Genomic DNA, 22,266 nt, shown 5'->3' with positions numbered 1-22,266 from the left:
GCCCATCAGTCTCATATTCTGCACACTGTGAAACTGAGCTTCAAACAGGGCACAGAGTTCAAAATAAATACCTGCACAAAAATGATGTAAAACAATCACTTTGGAGTAAATATGTAGCCACTGTAAAACATATCTTCAAAGCGGTGCTAGGGCTCTCCAGAGACAAGCTGATGAACACCCATAGACACAGACTGGTGCACTCACTAAAGCTTGAGTGTTACTCTTAATGAGACAGTATAATGGAGCAGCTGCACAACAGCTGACACTGACATTCTGCTCTCAGTAACAAAGAGGCAGTCAGAGTAGTGCACTGTGGCTAACCATCAACCTCTCTCTTCTCTGCATCGACCTTTTCCCTAACACCCTCATTAGCAAGCATACAAAGTTTATTAATATGACTCTCAAAAATCAAGGCATTTTAGTGAACAGAATCTGTGCAGAAACATGGATGAAACCATAATGTAGTTTTATTATTGCAACAGAAAGTATACCAGTAACCCTGAGACAGTCAAGTGGTTAATGGTTGATTGTGAATGGGATGCTCCAGCAGGAAACAGTTCCTTACATCTACAATTGTAAACTGAAAGAAAAAGAAATTCCATCAATAAACCAAAAGTAGACTACAATTGTCTGCAATTCTAACAAATCCAAGACATAGACTAAATCAAGCCTCGTAGGCACAGTAGGCAGCGTGTCAGTCTTATAATCTGAAGGCTGTGAGTCCGAACCTCACATGGGGCAGGTGTTTCAGACACAAAATAGCCAATAATACAATGTGGACAAATTGAAAAGACCCCAACAACAGTGGAAAAAAAATATACAAAACAGATGAAAAAACTGCAACAATACAGGAAAAATTCTGGTAGAATGAGTTTCCAAAGGAAATTGGAATAAGAACGATTGAAGCAGTTGCAACTGTGACGACTGCAAATTACTATGAAAGCCAAGATCAACATTACCTTTCAAACAATGAGAAGACTAAGTCTCATAATCTGACGCAGTAGGCAGAGCATCAGTCTCATCATCTGAAGGCCATGAATTGGACCATAACAGAGGGCAGGTGTTTTAGAGACAAAACAGCCAACAATATAAAGAAAGACTGAAAAAGACCCAAACAACACTAAACAATATACAAAACAGCTGAAAAAGGTAAAACAACAATTGACGCAGTTGCAACCGTGACGGCTGGTGTGCAGTATGAATGCCACAATCAGCATTACTTATTGGACACTGAGAAGTCTCAGACTCAAAAGCCTTTTGTCACAAGTTCAAATCTTACAGAGAGCAGGCATTTTACAGGCAAAACAGCAGAACATATGATGAATAAAGCATGTAGAAAAGACTGCAAAGACAATGGTGAAACCAACATAACTCAGCTTACAATGGCTGTTAGACAAAAATGATTATATCAAAGCAGTTGCAACCATAACTACGCGAGTGCATGGAGACGTTGAAGACCAACAGCGGTGGATCTCAAAGGCCCTGTTCCAGTTGTCACACACAAATCAACCAGAACTGGACCAAGCAAAGGTGGACAAAATGTGGTACCCCCCCAGCCCTCGAGTCATTAAGGAAAAAAATTGTCCACTTCCAAATATGGCAATAAAAATGGTATATGTTTACATTTTTTCTGCTTTCTTGGGTCAAATCTTTTGATCAACTTAAGTTCTGATCAAAACAATCAAATAATGAAAAATTTTCAGGGTTTTATTACAGGATGGTAATATTTTTTCTAAAGAAAACCCACAAAACAGTAATTATTTTCCAGTAAAGAAATGTGGGGGGTGGGGGTGTTTTTTTAAAATCAATCCAGGGTATGTCAAAGATTAGCCAAAATATTGACTTTTATGCATTATTAGCTTTTGTGTAGCATCTGATTCCAAATCCAAACCACATTTTTTGAAATCATAGCCATGATCTCATAAGCTCAATAACACAAGCAGAAAAACTTATGAATTGACAGGCATTTCATGCACAGGCCTATAATGGGGAAATGTCTGATTTTAGTGACGAACACTAAAAATAACAAATTTTACTCTTTTTCTCAATTATGAAACCATATCATTACAGAATGCATGATTATATATATATATATATATATATATATATACATATATATATATATATATATGTATATATATATATATATATATATAAATAAATAAATATAAAAGATGCGTCCTTGAGGCATGTTCACGTGAGGACTCTCAAATCAGATCATGTGATTGTCTATGAGATTACCTTCACCTGTATATAATGAGGCGCTTTTGCACTTATCACTTGAGTCTGAAGAAGAGTAATTTTGCTCGAAACGTCACTACTTTGGTGCAGTGCATGGCTGTATTGTTGGAGCCCTGCAGTGTGTGAGAGGTTTTTCTGTTCTCTGACAGTAAATTAAAATGATGCCTGAGAGTTAATTGCATTTTGTAATATTTTATTATGTACACATTACTCTGTTAATTGCATTTTGTAATATTTTATTCTGTACATATTACTCTGTTAATTGCATTTTGTGATATTTTATTATGTACCTAAAATTCTGTTGATTGGATTTTGTAATATTTTATTTAGTACATATTATTCTTTATATAATAAGGTATATACTGTATATAATTGTACATAATTGTGTATCGTACACAAGTAAAATATGTCCAAGCTGTGTTCATTTCCTTCTTAGTAATATCATACGTATATACTAGATTGCTGAGTACCCACAGAAATTACAGACTACTACTTTAGTTTCTGTTTTGTAATAAATTGCCATTGTGTTGACTCAATGCAAAAAGAGCTCTTTTATTCAGTTATGTATGTGTGTGTGTCTGTGTGTGTATATATATATATATCTATATATATATATATATATATGTGTGTGTGTGTGTGTGTGTGTGTGTGTGTGTGTGTATGTGTATAGATATAGATAAGGATATCTTATTATTTTATCTAAATGCAACAAGTTAGACTAATACTTACTTAAAAAGGTAAGTACACATTATACCATTTACATTATTGATGACAATATTGCCAATGGCTGTAGTTTACGTGTTTATATCGTTCTGTTGCCTTGCTTGGACGTATTTAATAGTAAGGCTGTTCATTGATGAATACTGGCATACGGAAAATACGTACCAGCCTTGTATACGTGGGTTACAGTGTGTTCCTGTACATATGATACCTATCCGACCTCTAGTCACCCGTCTTCGGCCCCTACATATGTTTTCATATTGTGAAATATGTTGTCCAACTTGATACAGCTAATTGTTGAAAGTCTGGGTGGAAGATGACAGGGTTCGAAACTGCATTCCCAGGGGAAAATGCACTACTTCATGTGCTATTTATAGTATTTATTGTTCGACAAATGCGCTCTTACCTGGGCGCAGTAGACAGCACGTCAGTCTCATAATCTGAAGGCCATGAGTTCGAACCTCACACGGGGCAGGTGTGTGAGACACAAAATAGCCAATAATACAATGGAGTGAACAAATGAGAAAGACCCCAACAACACTAGAAAAAAACAATATACAAAACAGATGAAAAAACTGCAACAATACAGAAAAATTCTGGAAGAATGAGTTTCCAGAGGAAGTTGGGATAGGAAAAAAAACAGCCAACAATACAAAAAAAGACTGAAAAAGACCCAAACAACACTGGAAAAACAATATACAAAACAGCTGAAAAGGAAGTTGGTAAAACAACGATTGATGCAGTTGCAACCGAGACGGCTGGTGTGCTGTGTGAATGCCACAATCAGCATTACTTATTGGACACTGAGAAGTCTCAGACTCAAAAGCCTTTTGTCACAAGTTCAAATCTTACAGAGAGCAGGCATTTTACAAGCAAGACAGCAGAACATATGATGAATAAAGCATGGCAAAGACAATGGTAAAACCAACATAACTCAGCTTACAATGGCTGTTGGAAAAAATGATAATATCAAAGCAGTTGCAACCATGACTACACGAGTGCATGGAGACTTTCAAAACCAACATGCCTCGTTGGAGCTGCAGTAGGCAGCACGTCAGTCTCATAATCTGAAGGCTGTGAGTTTGAACCTCCCATGGGGCAGGTGTTTTAGCCACAAAAGAGCCAACAATGCAATGGAGTAAACACATGTAAAAGACTGCAACAACGCTGTGGAAAAACAATATTGATTAGCTAAAAAAGAATGATGCAAGCCATGTCAACTTAAGCACTCGTGTGCACCATGAATGTCAAGTTTCAATATTCATTTCCAAGTTCAATTCAAACTATCAAATATCATCATGAGAGAGGGACCAGTGTCATTTCTACACTGTGTTCCTTTATTGCAAAAAAAAAAAACCTTTGTTGTAGTCAGCATGAAACCCTACTGTCACTGTCTGACGTTTTTCAATATCTTTTGGCATTTCCCACCTTATCTGTTAACCTAAGCTTGCCTGTGAATGTTAAAGTCTCAAACTAACCTTACTGAGGCGTTTTAAAAATGTCAGGAATTTTTTTTCTCTCTCAACTGATAAATTCCTTCAAATAGCCATGACACTTGGAAAAAATTGTCCTGGTGGAGTATGCCCCCAGAACCCTGTGAAAGGTCAAAGAGTGCGTATGATCACATGGTACCACCTCTGCCACTATTTGAGCCAAGAAAAATCCTGAGATATGTTAGCGCAACACAAAAGGCATCATTCACTATACAATACTGTGAACGTCCAAGTCTTAAGGTGGCATTTATAGTATATTTTGAAAAATTTTTGAATCAAGAAGTAAAATTAACCTCAGTAATCATGACAATGATCATGCTATCTCAAATCTAAAACATAACTTATAATACATTTTAAGCACATTATCATCACAACTTCGTTTCACCTGACACCAATTAGCAGGAACCCAGATAGGGCAGTGAGACACCAACACAACATTAGCATTATCTGGACTGAATGATTAGGCCCATTAAACACTAACTACTCTCAAGCAACTTCATAACTCATGTGTGTGTGTGTCTGAGCAAGCAAGTGCATCATTGTACATCTGTTCAGAAAGGAGATAGAAATAAGAGAAAGGAATAAATAAAGAGAAGCATATGTTTGTTTATGTGGCTCAAGGAAAGTGGCATTCTAACATACAGTAAAAAAGGAGCAAAAAGTAAATAAATGGAGAGGGCTATCATAAGAAAAGAATTTCTCTGTATCCAGAGGAAAGCCTTGTCTGAGGATAATTTGCTTAAGTAGAATGTGAATGTATAAGGTGCTTGTGAAAAATAATGCATATTTCCAGTCAGCAGAATAAAGGTAAAGATCTTTATTAGTTTACAAAAGTAGATAAAAGATGATGTAGCTCTTCGTTATGTTTACAGCTTAGTGTGCAGAGCAATCAGACTCATATTCAGAGGTGCAAAGATTTACTAAACCACCAACCACTATCTGAACAAACAATCATGTTCAAGATTAGGTGTAAGATGTTTTGTGAATATCAGATAGTAAATAATAAATGCACACATATAGTAGTACTGAATGTAACTCTAGTCTTGTTGCCAAATTGACTGAAAAACAATGAAAGTCCTGACATGAAACACTTACCCAAGGCCTGGGTGGCAAACGCTGCCATAGCACTCTGTAGTCGGTCTGGTCTGACTGCCTGAACCAATAACAACTGAAAAAAATGAAGAAAAGAAAGCGTGCACTGAGGACAGAGGGAAACATTTGCACAGTATGTTTGAGAGCACCTCAAACAAACTGTATGAGAAAAGCACTGGTTCAACATTTATGCATGCACACTCTAGGATTAAAGCAGAAAACAACCACTTGCCTGATTATTTCCTACAAAACAATACAAGTTACGGGAGAGCTCTCAACTTAGTTCTTTGTCATTTTTGAAATAACTTTAAACAACTTTTTTGAAAGCTCCAGTTCTAGGGAATACTAGGTCCCCTATTTATCTTATCTTAGAATATAAATACCTGAAAATACAGCCTACAATAAAGTGCATTATACTTTTACAAATTAGTTTTCCATCACTGGTTAAAGATATTTCAAAATAAAGCAACATATTTAAAAGAGATGAAAATTGTGCTGGCATAAAAATGAAGAATAGACTGTGAGAAATACAGATGTTGGTTCAATAACAAAAGTAATTGCACATGGATTTTTTATTAAGCAGCCTAAAAGAAGAAAGTTATGCTACAGGCCAGAAACACCCTCTTTTAAAGTCACTGTAGTGTGATAAAAATTACGTATTTTAGCTTTGTTGTTCGACAGGCCACTGTGTTATGAAACATCAACCAAATTTCCATCATGAAAAACATCTCTAAGTTTATAAAATTAATCTTCAAATCATGAAAAATGTGGCTGTACAATCTGCTCTAGGATGGTTTGGATGTGTATCAGCTGAAACCACACCCACTCACAAGAGATACGATGAAAAAAAATTGCTTCTGATCAGACCACAGCTGCCGGGCTCTGATCAAAAGCAAAGAGACAGAAAATGGGGATTAAAATTACTGTTTTCTGGTACAAATCTCTCTTTATGACACTTTAAATGACCAGTAGTCTACTGTGGCTGATAGATTTAGTAAATTTTTTCACAGACTGAACAAAAACACTGCATGGAGCTGGCTGTTAACTTTCAATGAAGGCAGTGACACAGACTAACAACACACTGTACTGAAATGAACTGCTCAGTGATTTCAATAACGTTGCAGCGTTAAGGGGGGTGGGATAATTCCCCATCAAGATTGGTGATGTCCTGGGCTCAGATTTTTGCCCTGTCCAAATTAAACCAAGCCAGGAAAGAGGTGAACAATTTTTTAACGGCCTAAATCAAAGATTCAGTCACACACAGAGCTCAGTGTTTTCACATTTACAGCAACCTTATTTCAATATACTATCTAGCATGTTAAGATGCAAAGTTAAGATTTAAACTACCATTGCAGTAAAGATCATTTAAGTTTGAGCACAAAGTTTAAAGTTAGAAAATTAGGTTGGACATTGCAGCATACAAAAGAAAATACCTGGCTGGCACTAAAACAAGGGCGAGCATGTAGAGTTATGTCACCTCCTTCTCCTTGCTTTTCCTTGTCAGATTGCCACTGACCAAAGCATTACAGATATAAAACAGATAAAAATTGGTCATAGCAAGGGATTAAAAAATGCTGCAAATTCAGATGACAGGGCTTTTGTCTTGTTAATCTCATATATGAAGGAGCAAAACAAAAAACACATTTAACCTCTACAAGAATTCTTACTCCTGTTTAACAGTGGTACAGTTGTAAGAAATCTTGTTGGTTGATGTTTGTTTGTTGTTGTTTAGTTATTACAGTAGAAGTACTGCAAAATGTCAAGTACAGCAATGTCAAACAACTGCATTATGTTCCTTTATCAGATAATACTGTTGTGTCAACCATGGGCAAAATCCCCCCCAAATTGTTTTTGTGCAATGTTAGTTTGAAATGGGTGTAATGTTTGCAAATTTTGACAGGGAAAAAAATCAGTAAGTTAAGAAATTGGAAGAGCCTGCACTGAAGTTGTTTACTGAAACAGGAAAACTATAAAGTGATTAAATCTTTTAATATATTTTTTATATATCTACATAACTATCTAATCTATCTAACCTAAATCCTAATCCATGTCCAGGTTTTGTTGGAATCTAAAGAGCAACAATAAAAAGATCAGAAAAGATTACATTTTTGGCAAGGGTAAAGACAATTAAATGTTTAAATGTGTGTTGATTTTGACAAGTCAGGCAAATATACTTAAGCTGTTCAATCTGGCGGATGAAATGATTGATTTTGATAGAAAACTGACCTGCTGGAAGGGAGTAATTTTCTTGGCAATGGATGATGGGATTTCTTGTTCACACTGTGAGCTCTGCGAGAAGGACAGCCAAAGGTCTGAGTCAATCAAACACAGGGACTGGTAGAGAGCTGGGAATGTAGACTGTAAAAGAAGGATGACAAAAGTTAAAAGGGTCATAGACAGGTAATAAAGTAAGCTTAGATAAATAGATCTACTTTTCAGCCCTGCAAGGACAAATTATGTCAAATCATAATGTCAATAACAGTTAGGCTGTTGATAAAGTCATGATTTACATAATGAAACATTAATCTATACCTGTTGTGGTTTTATTCCACAGTGCATATGCAGCAGAACAAGTAATAATATATATCTAGTGTTAAACGTGAGTGTGCTTGTGTCGTTAGTAAGCAAATCACTTACTTTTAAAATGGCCAGTGCTCCTTGTCTCTCAGGGTCAATCCAAGAAGGAAAGTCCTGCAGAAAAAGTAGTCAAGTGAGTTAATGACATAGATTATTTATATCCCAATTTTTTAGACTAAAAAATGCACTTACCTCTTTCTTAAACATTTCTCCTATGATGGATCCATTGAAGACATCCCATTCCTACAGAGAGAGTAGCTCAACATTTGGCATGTTTTAAGATGTACTCTATGTCAGCATTCATTTCTAAAACTAGGAAGACTGTAAATCTTAACAGATACTTACACTCTCCTGGAAGAGCTCAGGGTACATGCCTTTCACAAAGTGCACAGCAAACATCAACTGGTCAGCCTGGAACAGAGATAAAAGGGGAGACAGAATTTGATACATGGATATCTTATATGTAAAGTGACCCAGTTTAAAACCAAATTACTGAGTCTCGATGGATCACTGGTGTGGACAGCCTTCTGATGTGGGCCTACCTGACTCTGAATGCTGCAACTATAATTATTAGTCTTACAGCTTTATGATTATTATAAATGTTAAAATGAATCTAAAATCTGCTCAACTTCAACTGTTGGCTTAGTTTTACAATTACTACTGGCATAGACAGCCTGATCCTGTGAACCCACCTGACTCTAACTCCTACATCTATCAATACCTTCCATCTGTTATTATGATAAATGTGAGGGTGAATCTAAGAGCTATTAAAAGTTCGGCCAAAAGTTCACCAAAAGGTGTGTGGGAGAGTCAAGTAGAAGAAAGTTCTTTGGTCTGATGACACCAAAATGGTGCTTTATGGACATGAGACAAGACGCTATGTTTGGTAGACACCAAACCCTGCACATCACCACAAACACAACATTTCCACTTTGAAGCATAGTGATGGCAATACTATCCTGTGGGGATGCTTCTCAGCAGCCAGCCCTGGATAGCAAAATACGGAAAATCCTGGAAGGCAGTCTTATTCAATCTTCAAGAGAGCTACGGCTTAAGAGAAGATTTATTTTCCAGCAAGACAATGACCTGCATGTTCATGCCTGATCCCCCTGCAGTCTGACAGAGCTTGAGCAGTTTTGCAAAGAAGAATGGAGTAAAACCGAAGTGTCCAGATGTGCAAGCCTGATTGAGACCTATCCACACAGGCAGCCAAAGGTGCTTCCACTAATTACTGACATGAAGGGGGGAAATATTTAAGCAGTCACTTATCTGTTTTCACTTTGACATTAACAAGGTTTTTGTAAAAACGTTTTGGCAAGAAACATGATATTGACCATGACTGATTTCTAAATCAATGAAAAGGTAAAACATCCAAGGGGGTGAATATATTTTACAGGTACTGCATATTCCAGGCTTACAGGGCTTGTAAAGAAGTGCTACATGTTGACAAAAAATCCAGACAGATTTCAAAAATTGCTCTGTGTTTTATAAGTCCTACACACACTGTTTGTGCTTGTCTCTCTTTTTTTTCAACTGCTGGCAGAGTTTAAGAGAGATAACAGAAATCCATTAATCAAGATGCTTATCCTACTCCCACCCACAGAGAGGAACAGAAAGACAACGACCCTGGTGGATATAGTAAATGGCATTAAGACAAGAGAAACAGTAAGAAACAGTGAAATAGAATGCAGAAAGCAAATTTACTCAAGTGTACATGCATGCTCTCTCTTGCACTCTCTCTCTAATACACACACACTCACCAGATGAATGATGCAAGAAGATCTTATTCAATTTCTTTCTTTTCTTTCTTGTTTTTTTTTTTTTGTTTTTTTTGTTTTTTTTTTCAAAGTTTTTGACCTTTCTGTAGCCCCACCTCTGTGGGGTCTGTGGTCTGTGTGCAACTGATAAAAATATCTAAAAACTGAGAAAGGTAAAATGCATGCATGTATGACAACTATCAAATTTTTCTCACCCTATTCTCATGAAAAATACAAATCTAGTTAACAAATAAGCAAACACAAGGAAGGGACAAAGGAGACAACAGGGTATTTGTACTCTTTATCTTCAAAAGCTCTCAAAGCACATCTCCCCGTCTGTAACCTAATATTATGATTTGTTCATTTACCGATAGCTATGGAGCCAGCTTTACAAACCTTTAGGCTACATTTGGACCAGAGTACACTACCCTCTCTCATTACTCTTCATGTTTGCTCTCTTGATCTGACTTGATCTGATGTCTGGATGACTTCGGTTCAACTCAATTTTCTGAAGTGAGAGTGGGCACAGTTGATCTGGGATGGTTGAGCCAATCAAACAAAGAATGGCTCGATATTGAGAGTGTATGTATAGTTCTTTGGGTGCATACATCTGTGTATTTATTGAATGTGTGCATAAATGCTTGAAATGAGCCAGAAATTGATAAGTATCTGCAAACATCTGTGTGAATTGCTGTCAAACTGGTACTCTGACAGGACAGGAACCAAAGTCGACATAACATGCTGGAATACATCACAATTGAACACCACAATTCCAACAACTAAGTTTACCAAGAAATGCAAAAACATTCTCTCTCATGCACATTAAACATCCCAAATTCTTCAATCTGACACCCTACTCATGGGCATACCCAAAGACCAAACACAGTAGGTGTCTACAGCACATAGACATGGAGCTCATCCAGATACACAATCCTGTTGTTTCCCTGCTTTGATGGTTCACTGCTACCACTCTAAAAATATGATCTCCTCAGTGTAAAATCCTCTTGTGTACTCCGGTGTGTCAAAAAGATAACTCTTATATTGTTATTGTTGCATGTTCTCTATGGATTTTGACAGGCATTTCTAAAAACACAAGAATCGGCAAAGCTAATATGCCAGTGTCAGATAAATGTTAGAAAGTACATGTCACTGCATCTAAAACAGCTCTTTGCATGGAAAAGTTACATCTTTTACAACTCAATTGGTGTCAGCTGAATAAAACTTTACATCCTTAAAAAATAAAATCAAAAGGACAATATTTTCTCATTATAGATTCAACAATCAATATCTGGTAGTGATTCCTTATCACAGCTCTGATGTGTCTGGCCATGTTTAGTCAATACCTTATTAAGCTGAATCAGTGGTGTTTGTGCTGGGATTTAAACATTCACGCAATACATGGAGTTATACACACAGTTATTAAAAAAATATGGGTCAGACATTATGAGGTTATCTAACACTGATTATCTTTTCTTTTTGATTTGCCCTCTTTTGTTTTCAGTAATTCAGTTTGCCTTATTTTGTCCTCTCTTGCTCATCGTCTACCTTTATCCCTTCATCGGGCCCCTGCGACCCCTCCTCTTTCCCTCCCTTCTCAAGTTATCTCCTTTTGGGGTGTTGACAGGAGCACTGATAATGTAGTCCAATGTCTCCTTGCTGCTAATGACTGGGCTGCAGCTATATCTTGGTTATGTAGATGCATGTTTCTGTATTGTGTTTGTTGATAACCTATAGACGAGTAGGCAATTTACTGCTACCCTGACTCTCGCTGAAACTGCTATCAACATTCAGGGAACACACACCCACACACATATAAGACAAAGAAATTACATTTACCATTTACTGCCTGATCGATGCAATGATTGCCCTGTAGGTCAATATTTGACACTTCATTACTGCGTTAGCTGCACAGGTTTGATTGTTTAAGTGTGTAAATGTATGTGTTACCTGATTGTGCATTTGGTCTAAACGATCAATAAGAATTGTAGCTCTATTTTATATAACAAAGGGTGCAGGAGATGGTTGTTGAAAAGAAGCCTTTTCAAATAATTGTCCAGTTAATATTTCAGTTTAGTCCATGTTGAGCTTAATAAGGGTTCATCTGGGTAAAATAAGTATAGTTGAGTATAGCTCAGTGATATTGCAATGGCTGTCATTACACACTTATCATCTTTAACAATCACCTGGGTGATGACAGGGATTGTAAGAGATGCTCTGAGCCACAGCAGTACTCAATCTGGGCTGTTAAAAGTGTATTACCTTGAAAAGTGAGCGGCAGACGTACTCATACACCATATACTTCAAACTGGTCTCCAAAGCAGCAATCCGGGTTTCTGTGTTCTCTGCTTCCTAGAATACATACACAACACAAAAAAAAACATATCAATACAAGAAAAGAGGGGAAACTAAACGAGGTATGAGGGGGCAGACATGTACACACGCACAATAAAAGAGGCCTGAGCACCTTCCCTTTACCCTGTACAGAGAAAGAGAACTTTAAGTAAGAAATGACAGAATGTTTGTTTCGATGTGAATACAAAGTCAAGAGATATATAACTTAGGTCAGCCTTATACCCTCCCCTTCAACCTCTTTCCTGCTGCAGCTACTAGAGCACATCCCCTTGTGAGAGAAAGCTCACATATATGGTTAGATACTCTGTCTGTGTAGGGGAGGGGAGGAGGAGAGATGTCAAAGGTTGCCGAGCTTGATGGAAAAACACAACTCCATCTCTTGAGATTTGTTCAAAACAGCATGGGTTGGGTATGGGTAATTCTCTCATAGTTAATGTGTGTAGTTTTTTATCTGCACTGAACACGCAGTAAGCACATAGCTCACTTTCTAGTCAATCTTTGGGTTTTCACAGCACGCGCTGTGGCACGTCTCTGGTGTGTGCTAGAAATGCAACTCCACTCAGCTCCATTTGAGATAAGTGCTGATTTTATTTTTAACAGAGCCTGCTTTCAGCATGCTTCATTGGACAGAGCTGATTGATCTGACAAGGAAGACACGTGTATGTTTTTCTCTTTTTCCCCTTATGAACTTGTGATATTGTGATCTATGTGCTCTAAGCTGAGCGTAGCTGAGCTGAGCTGGACTGCATTCTGCTCCGGTACAGAAATGGATCATTTGGGTGAGGGCAGTCAGTCTGAGCAAAACAGTGGCCCAGATGGAATCCTGCAAGAAGGACTTCTTGGAGTTTGAAAGTATGAGTATGTACATTTGCCTCTGTGATTATAGGTGCTATTGTTCAGTTAGTGCACAATTATTGTGCAATTACATAACATGCTTAAGTGTGCTCCATTAAGACAAACAACTCCAGATGATGAACAGAACAATAGAGAAACAGCAGGACTGATTGTGAAGAAGAATGAAAGAGGAAAGGATAAGCAGATGATGAACATTAAACAGTGTCAACATTATTAATCTGTATGCTATCTGAGAGTTGGTTTGATTCTTTCATTTCTTAAAATGAAAATAAACTTAAGTTAAAATAAATGAGCAGAAATCACATCTCGTTCACATCTTGTATCAAATTTGATACAAAAATGTATGTATGAAATATTATGGCATTTTTCTTGTTTGGATTTTGTTAGAAGGTTAAATAAACATCTTATTTCCAAAAAATGAGAATTTTCTGGCTATTATCTAAGGTATTAGGTTTTAAAGGGTTAATGGCATAGGTGTGTATGTTGTGCAAAACTTTTCAGCACTGGTGAGCTAATTCGGTGTAAGGGGGTCAAACTGATGCATAAAGTAAATAGCAATTTTATAGGATTATAGAAAACTGTGTAAAGCCATAGTGTTATTAAATGCGTTAAATTGCGAAACTCTCTCCCAAAGTGCAAGCTAAATTTCTGACTAGCTGCTTAATTAAGCTGGCTACTTTTTCCTGTTTCTGACTAAAGAAAAAAGTTTGAACAAGTCAAAACTGGCTTTTCCTGGACATTCATCTCAAGTCATTACATTTTAAGTAAGATGGCCACCCATCAGTGCCATCTCTGACCCTCGGCTGTGGACAACAGAGCACTCCGCAGAGAGGAATCAATCAGAGCTTAAAAGATAGTTACATTTAAAAAAGAGGGAATTGCATTTTAATTTCATAGAGAGGGAAATTTGCATTATCACAAATGGACTGCTGCTGAAAACACAGGAAAAATGGTAAGGTTCTAATGCCTGTACAGTAAGAATTTAAAAGTTTCCAATTTTCTATCTCACTTTTTCTCCTAGCTGTAGTAATTCTATGCATTACTTTATTAAATTATCATAAGGAAAAAATACAGTTCTGTAAATTTGGGCTCCTGCCCCTCTCAAATCCTCTGCACATCGTTGATATAGGGTCAGCAAAGGAATTAAGATTTTTTTTTTTTCAAACTTAATGAAAATGATACAGAAATGTCTCTTCATTAATGATCCTAACCAACAGTGCTTAAGCGGCAATTAAATAAATCGGGCTGCAGTGACATTTGAAGTTTTTTCTCTTTCTGTCACATCAGGTACATTTTAAAAGGTAAATGAAAAATGTCAAACAAAAAGACACAAATTTAAATGAAATATTTTTTTCTTCTCTGTCTCTTGGGATAAGAAAGCTAGTAATCTATTAGATGAAAGCATATTGAGTAAGAATACAAACATCTCTGAGACACAATGGAATTGATTAATCTCTCTCTATTCTTTATACAAAGTTGAGTGAGTGTTATGACTAATGTTTCCTGCTTGAATTTTTGTTTACGGTTACCTAAAGCCATTGTTCAACCTGGGTTGTCTTGTGTATCTACTAATTAAAATATGAAATTGAAGAATATTGCTCTGATGACTGAGCGGTTCAAATTCTCTTCGAAATCTCTGAAAACATCTGTAGCCGTTTAGCAAATTCACGTTTTTCATTGAATGTAAAAACAACAAACAAAAGGTACAAAGAAAGAGTAGAGAAGGTCACTGAATTTGTGCTGTATTCTGACCACATTCACTGAATATGTCCACACAAAAACACACAAAACAGTGGTGACCAGCTGCTGCCTGGTGACATTCTTGGATGACAGCACTGGCTCTAACAACCCACATGGGATTTGGGGAATTAGTGCTCAATCTCTCAACCCAATGTCTGTGTGGATGGGAGTGTGTCTGTGTGTGTCTGCTTTTGTGTGTGGTTATCTGACAGTTTTAAGGGCTCAGATGGAGAACAGCAGTGCCATACACAGCTGCACAGGTCAGTCTAAATAAAACTCACTCAAGTAAATAAAGTGGGATGAAATAAAAAAATATGCCCTGAACCACGTAAACATTAAACAATTGTATTAATTAAGCTGCAAAAGAGGCACTGGTAGTGGTTCTGTTGGCACAACCCTATCCTATCTGAACACAAAAGCCAAAAAATAATCTTACAGGAAATAAGCTCTTAAGGTGTTCAGATCAAAAAGCATTACACTAGTAATGTGAGTGGAAAAGTTGAGTGAATTTTTACCTGTCTCTTGAATGAGTCACCTTTTAATTTTGGGGTCTTTAGGGTTTTGTACTGGTGTCTTTGTAACAAGGGAAGGGAAGGGAAGGAAAGAAAATAGAACACAAAAGTTGTGTAACATTCACCTTCTTAGCCTGAAGAGCTCTTTGGAAAAGGCGCAAAAAAGATGCAAGACTGAAGCGGTACATGTTGTTGATCCTCGACAGGTCTGTGATGACAAAATACATTTTGCTGGCACTCTCTGCAAGAGGCAGGTAGGCATCCCTCTCCTAAAATACAGGCAGGGAGAAGGTGAAAAGACAGGTCAAAGAAAGGCAGAGAGTAGAAAAACCAAGAGGCAGTGAAAAAACTGATGTTTTAGCAAATACGGCAGGTGAATGGATGACAAAGAAAGAGATTTATGTGGGAACATAAGAGAAAAGAGATTTTTTTTCGGTGAAGATGTGAGGCAAAAAGAGGAGAATGGGGATGGGCAATATGAGATGTGATAAAAAAGGGGAAATATGACAAAAAAACAGAGTGGTACATATAAAAGACAGAAACAGAGGAGAGGTGAACAACAAAATTACGCTGAAAGAAAGGAAAGTACAAATACTGTTCTGGTGCAACACTGCACCCTAGAGGAGGAATGTGTAATACACTCACAGTAGAACTTTATCTGCTGCAATGCAAACTTACATTCATAGCGTTTTGTGCAGTGAGTAGCAGGGTAAAGGACTTAAGCTGCAACTGTGATTTATCGCATATATTTAGAATGTTTAGGGTTGAGGAATACTGAATATGATAATGTGTTCAAAGAGCCTTCAAGGGTTTCTTGAAGTCATTGTATTATATATGCTACGGAACAAAATATTCTGAGCTCAGTCACATACCTGGTCCAAGGATGCCTGCAGCCTGTGTGATTCTAAAAGTGACTCCTGGATAAGGGCGCTGCTGGCCTTGGTCTGGTTCAAACTGTCTATAAGCTCCCTGTTTTCCAGAATATTACCCTGAGCTGTGGCCAGGGTCTGTACAAAAAACAGGAGATTGTCAGTGGAAGGACACAAAAGATAAAATGAGGTTTATACAGATAGTAATTAATCAGTAAGATCACTTGAGAAAAGTTATTTTCTTTCTCCTCATTCTCATTTTTTCCTATGGGGGTGGGTTTCATCTTTGTGTCTAAGAGTAATTCTGCATCTGTATTATACCATGTCAGAGTTGCCTGGCATCCCAGGAAAAAATATGGTAAATAAAAATGACTAAGATGGTTGACTAAGTTTTCTTGATATATGGGTATAAAATTAAGCTACAGCTGCCTATTAGTAAGAAACCTAGAAGTCCATTATTATGCAAGCAAATTAAGAAAGTCTGTAATCTAATTCCCAACCAAAATTCAAAATTACAGCTTTTCAAAGATTTGATAGGATATTTGTGTGGAGACAGTTCTGCCAAATTAGGGTTTGCCAGTTTAATTGCAGCTACCAAATAACCTGACAGGCCAGATAGACTGTTTCATATATCCAGTTGCATGGGATATATTCATATCCATTTGGGAAACCTCCCATATAATGTTTGGGAAGGGTAGGACTTTTCAAAAAAATCTTGGAAGGTGATTGGACAAATATTCTGTCACAATCAACATAAGCCAATCAGAGTAATGAGACAAAATGAGGTAGCAGGCATGCACAGTCCCAGTACATTGATAAGACTCAAGCCGAGGCTGGTAGGGAGAAGTGAAAAAACATCTTCTCCACCAAGAAAGGCCTTCAGTCTGGTTCTTTGCTACTTTTTCATTAAAGAAATGCAGTCCAGATATGCTAAAAACTATCACTTAAGTTACATCCCAGCTAATAGCTTCACCGGCTTGCAATACAACTGTACCCCGCCTATAACTAGTGCAAACTAATACCGAAGCGGGTTGGGAAAGGAGCAGAAACATCATTTCCACCAAGAAAAGCTTTCAGAGGTTCTTTGCTCTTTTTTACTTTAAAAAATGTTCACTTTATAGAGATTTTGTGGGTCTACAAAAAAATCTGATTTCTCTAGCCTTCCTTAAATTTCATAATCCTCACTTATTTGCAAAGACAGGGACAGAAAAATATGTGCACTAGAATTTTACTCTGTTTAGTTGTTGTATTATGAGATTTACATTACCTCTAAGAGTGATTCTTCTAGCTGAGACAACTGGATCTTCTTGTCTTCCTCTTGTTGTAATAGTCTTGTCTTTTCAGTCTCCAATTCTGGCTTCTCCTGCTGGATTGTCAATGCTAGCAGCTAACGACAGACACAAACAGGTCAACTGACAAGAAATACAGCATCACTGTATACCAGTGTCAGTCATCTATATTGACATCATAATACAAATATTAAGCACTTGGTCCATATGAACTTTTGGATTAAGTTTGCATATTACCTGTCCTCGCAAACCTGCCCTGGTGGTAGTGAAGTTGACCTCTGTAACTACGGAAACAGCATCAGGGGGGATAAAGGGGGCGGGATTCCGTGTTGCCATGAAGAGACGGAAGTCCTCGTTGTAATCAATGACTTTGTCTCCTATCTGAACCACATATCTAGGACCTTTGTGTTTATGTTTGATGAATTTGAACAAAAAGAAAGAAAGTTTGTGTTAACAACTCACACTGCATCAAAAGGCTTTAACAAATTTTTCTTCAGTGGCCACTTTAAATTCTACCTTCACCCTTTACTCCCTCATAAGTCTCTGTCTTCTAGTTTCCTGCAGTGCAGCACTGGAATGCTTGTGTTTCTCCTCTTTTTCCCTCCTATTCAAGACCACTTTAATGTGTATAACTTGCCCTTTCTCATACTTTGTCTGCCCCCGATCTTTCCAGTTCAGCTTCAGATTGGCATCCACTTCTCCCAAGATGACTCATACACTTATGAATCACTGCAGTTCACAGGTAGGTTTTTAACCTCTGTTTACAGGTGTATATTACTGAAACATCCTTTAAATGAAGAGACTAAGATATTATAGTTAACTATAGAGGGCGAGGTTCAAGAAATCAGCATGCTGTTTTCATGTTGTACATTAACTCTGATTACTGTAACTGAGTATTTTTTCATGTATGTATGTGTACTATTTTGAAATCAGCACTTTTACTCCTACTTGAGAAAGTCCCTTAAGAAATCGATGTAAGATGGCGCCGACTGACCGGCAGCCTTTTACAGCAACTCTGAGGACTCTCCAGGGTTTTTCCTGTTTTATTAATTTTCCTATTTTATTCCTGTTTGTTGTACATCTTTTTTCTCTACTTCATTTTGTTGTGTTTGTAAAACTTCAGTGCACCAGAGACACCGAGCACGGTGCCTGTTGTGCTTTTTTTCAAGACTCATACAACTCCAACAACTTTTTCTCCATGTCTGTGGGTCCGTGAGCAGCAATGGCTCCCATTGTTTACAGTAAGGACCAGCTGTTGGCCATGCACAACACAGCTATGCGGCTGGAAGAGCAATTTGATGTCCCCCACGAGTTAAGGTGGAGGATGCAGAGGTGCCATACCGGGATTAAATGCCATAACAGGAGGAAATCTTATCGACCGACTCTCCCGTCCGTCATCATGGGGAATGTAAGATCTCTCCCAAATAAGATGGACGAGCTGGCGGCGTTGACCCGCCATTATCAGGAGTTCCGGCAGTGCAGCATGCTGTTGTTTACAGAGGCATGGCTGAGTACGCAACACACAGATGCGACTGTAGCACTGGATGGGTTCTCCCTCATACGGGCAGACTGGACAGAGAGGAGCGGTAAGAGGAAAGGAGGGGGGGCTGGCCGTGTTTGTGAATGATAGATGGTATAACTCCAGCCACATCACTATCAAAGAGCCGCACTGCTGCCCGGACATTGAGCTGTTAGCTGTTAGCTTGAGGTCATACTATCTGCCACAGGAGTTCTCATACCCTATAGTGGTGGCTGTGTACATTCCTCCCTCCGCTAACGCTGATGCAGCCTGTGACGTCATCAGCACCGCGGTAAACAGTCTGCAGACTCAGAACCTTCAGGCCCTCTTACTGATCTACGGGGACTTTAATCATGCCTCTTTTTCCTCCACTCTGCCCAAATTCACTCAGTATGTCACATGTGCCTAACCTGACATGCCAGACGGATGTGTTTCACACATCCATCTGGTAAAGCTTCAATAGAAAACGTTTGGGAAAAGGCAGAGGATTTGAAAAAACTCGGAGTGTGATTGGATGAACATTCTGTCTGTTACATCTCTACGGGCCAATCAGAGCAACGCATGCGCAGCTACTGAGGAATAACTCGAAACATGGCGACTAAAGACATGTAAGTACTCGACTTTTGTCGTTTTTGAAAAGAAAACAACTCACTGCTGTTCTTTGTTCCTCTTGTAACAGATAAATGTTGTCAAGTTCCGATAAAACTGGCGCTTTAGCAGCATCCATGCTAATCTCTTCCTCCATAACTGAACCAGCTCTTGCTGCTGCTTGTTTACGTCACGACTCTGCTGCGCCTGAAAGTACTGCCCCTCATTGCTGATTGGTCCTGTCACTTTCTAACTGGGCCCAAACGGTTAAGATGGGAGCTTTGCAAGATAGATTCGCCAGTGAAAAACAAGGAAACGGGCGTCTCTATCTGCTTTGCAAGGTTAACATGTGCCACCAGAGACAATAAAACATTGGACTTTTATTATGCCAACATCAAGGAGGCATACATCTCATCACCCCTTTCCCCCCCAGGAAGAGCTGATCAGAACCTGGTTCATCTCCTGCCTGTATACAAGCCCCTATTAACAGGCAACCAGCTGTGTCCTGCACCATGAAGAAGTGGACTGAGGAGGCTGAAGAAGCTCTGAAGGACTGCTTCGAAACAACAGTGTGGGAAATATTCAGTGAACCTCATGAGGAGGACATTGACAGTTTAACAGACAGCATCACGGACTACATAAACTTCTGTGTGGAGAACACTGTACCCACTAGGACTGTACGGTGTTTCTCCAGCGACAAACCCTGGATTAATCCTGACATTAAGGCCTCTTCCTTTCCTTTTAAAGGAGAAGAAGAGGGCCTTTAAGTCAGGAAACAAAAGCTGTTTTTACACAGAGATTCCGCAATAAAGGCAAAAAGGAATGCCCGTCTCTGTTTCGCAACGAGCAATTCACACAAAGGTGTAACAGAGCCGTGCATGCACACAAACCCCGGCATCCCGTATCCAGATGGCAGCCGCTGCCCGAGCTGCTTCTTTCAATGAAACTCGAAACTCTGGATTTCTCGGTTCAAAACTTTTTTATTTTCTAAATTAAATACGGGGAAGATAACACAAACATTCATTTTGATCAATTAGATCCAATAGACTTTTTTTCCTCCATGATTGTGAGTTGGAGGTCCGATTTTAAGCAGCGTCACAGCACACATATTAACGTTGGAGGTCAGAAACTTCAGAGTACCGAGCTCACTTGAACACATCATGGAACTTTTCAGACGCTGCTGTGAGCAGAGATGTGTCTGCTCTCTCCTGTACAGAGTGTGATCAGCTCTCTAACCTCACAGTCTCTCCAGTTAATCCACATTATTCTGTTTTATCCTGCTGTTGTTTTCTCCGATACAATGCCACTCGATTAAACCGTGCTGGTTTTTAAACCTCCTGTTCATGGAGACAGCAAGGCACACTTGCCATTGTGGAATGCCATGACGTCCTTCCACACTCGTTGCGGAAAAGTCTGTTACGGCTCTGATACTATCTCTCGATCCGGATCAGAGGTGGGGTGAGATCGACCCCCCATTGCGGAACGGTCGCTTTCATACAGAATGGCGTTGCGGAATGAAGGCGTAACAGACACAGAAAAGAGAGGCTGTGTGAAAGTAGCTAATGAGGAGCTGAAGACTGTCCAGTGGGAGCTGAGGAGAAAAATCAGGGAGGGGAAGGACAGATACATGAAGAAGATGGAGGAACAGCTGCAGAAGAACAACACCAGGGAAGTTTGGAGAGGCCTGAATACCATCTCAGGCCACCAGGAGCCAAACTCTCAGGCAGCTGGGGATCATAAGTGGGCAGATGAACTAAACACCTACTTCTGTAGGAGATATCTGCCCATCCCCCACTTTTGTCAGCCCTGCAGCAGGCCCCCTCCACTGATCTCCGAGCACCTTGCCCAAGTACCCCCCCCAAGCCCAGGGGGGCTCCCCTGCTCCTTCCTGTCCCTCACACCTCTCCAGGTGAGAAATCAGCTCAGGAGGATAAAGACCAGAAAGGCTGCAAGACCGGACGGCCTTAGTTCCAGGCTCCTCAGGTCCTGCTCAGACCAGCTGAGTGGGATCATCAGACATCTGTTCAACCTGAGCCTGAAACTGGGAAGGGTGCAACGCCTCTGGAAGACGTCCTGCGTGGTACCCATGCCAAAGACCCCGCATCCCAAGGACCCTAGCTGCTACAGGCCGGTGGCCTTCACATCCCACCTCATGAAGGCTGGTCCTTGCCCACCTGTGCGCCCTGGTGAGCTTGTCCATGGGCCCTCTGCAGTTTGCGTACCATCCTGGGATCGGAGCAGACGACGCCATCATCGTTCTTTTCCATCGAGCTCTGTCTCACCTGGAGTTGCCTGGGAGCTCTGTTTAGGTCCTTTTCCTTGACCTCAGCAGAGCTTTCAACACCACCAGACCGGACAGCCTGGAGGACAAGCTGGAGCTGTCTGGAGTGGACCAACACCTCACATGCTGTATTGTGGACAACCTCACCAAGTGCCCACAGTATGTGAGGACCCGGGACTGTGTGTTGGAGACTGTCCTCTGCAAAGTAGGGGCCCCCCAGGGAACAGTGCTGTCACCGTTCCTCTTCACCCTCTACACTGCTGACTTTTCCCACATTTCACCCATCTGCAGAGGTTCTCTGACAACTCTGCTACAGCCAGCTTCATCACAGATGGGGATGACCAGTCGTACAGAGGACTCATCCAGGACTTTGTGGACTGG

The 22,266-nt window shown here is 39.3% G+C and overlaps 1 protein-coding gene across 4 annotated transcripts in view; it reads right to left on the bottom strand.

The window, feature by feature from the left end:
• Positions 1-22,266, bottom strand: part of LOC121519720 (cytoplasmic dynein 2 heavy chain 1) — a 165,317-nt gene that overhangs the window by 58,927 nt on the left and 84,124 nt on the right. For all 4 annotated transcript variants that reach the window (XM_041802555.1, XM_041802574.1, XM_041802583.1 and 1 more), the window contains 10 exons: positions 17,735-17,898; positions 17,476-17,595; positions 16,212-16,346; positions 15,465-15,608; positions 12,140-12,229; positions 8,469-8,534; positions 8,316-8,366; positions 8,184-8,237; positions 7,773-7,904; positions 5,550-5,622 (listed from right to left, as the gene is read on the bottom strand). In XM_041802555.1, coding sequence (XP_041658489.1) covers positions 5,550-5,622; positions 7,773-7,904; positions 8,184-8,237; positions 8,316-8,366; positions 8,469-8,534; positions 12,140-12,229; positions 15,465-15,608; positions 16,212-16,346; positions 17,476-17,595; positions 17,735-17,898 — 1,029 coding nt within the window. The remainder of the gene's footprint in view (positions 1-5,549; positions 5,623-7,772; positions 7,905-8,183; positions 8,238-8,315; positions 8,367-8,468; positions 8,535-12,139; positions 12,230-15,464; positions 15,609-16,211; positions 16,347-17,475; positions 17,596-17,734; positions 17,899-22,266) is intronic.

The sequence above is a fragment of the Cheilinus undulatus genome, linkage group 2 (genome assembly GCF_018320785.1).
Source record: "Cheilinus undulatus linkage group 2, ASM1832078v1, whole genome shotgun sequence".
NCBI lineage: Eukaryota > Metazoa > Chordata > Actinopteri > Labriformes > Labridae > Cheilinus > Cheilinus undulatus.
Note: the sequence above shows the minus strand (reverse complement) of the source record. Positions and strands in the feature narration are given on the sequence as shown.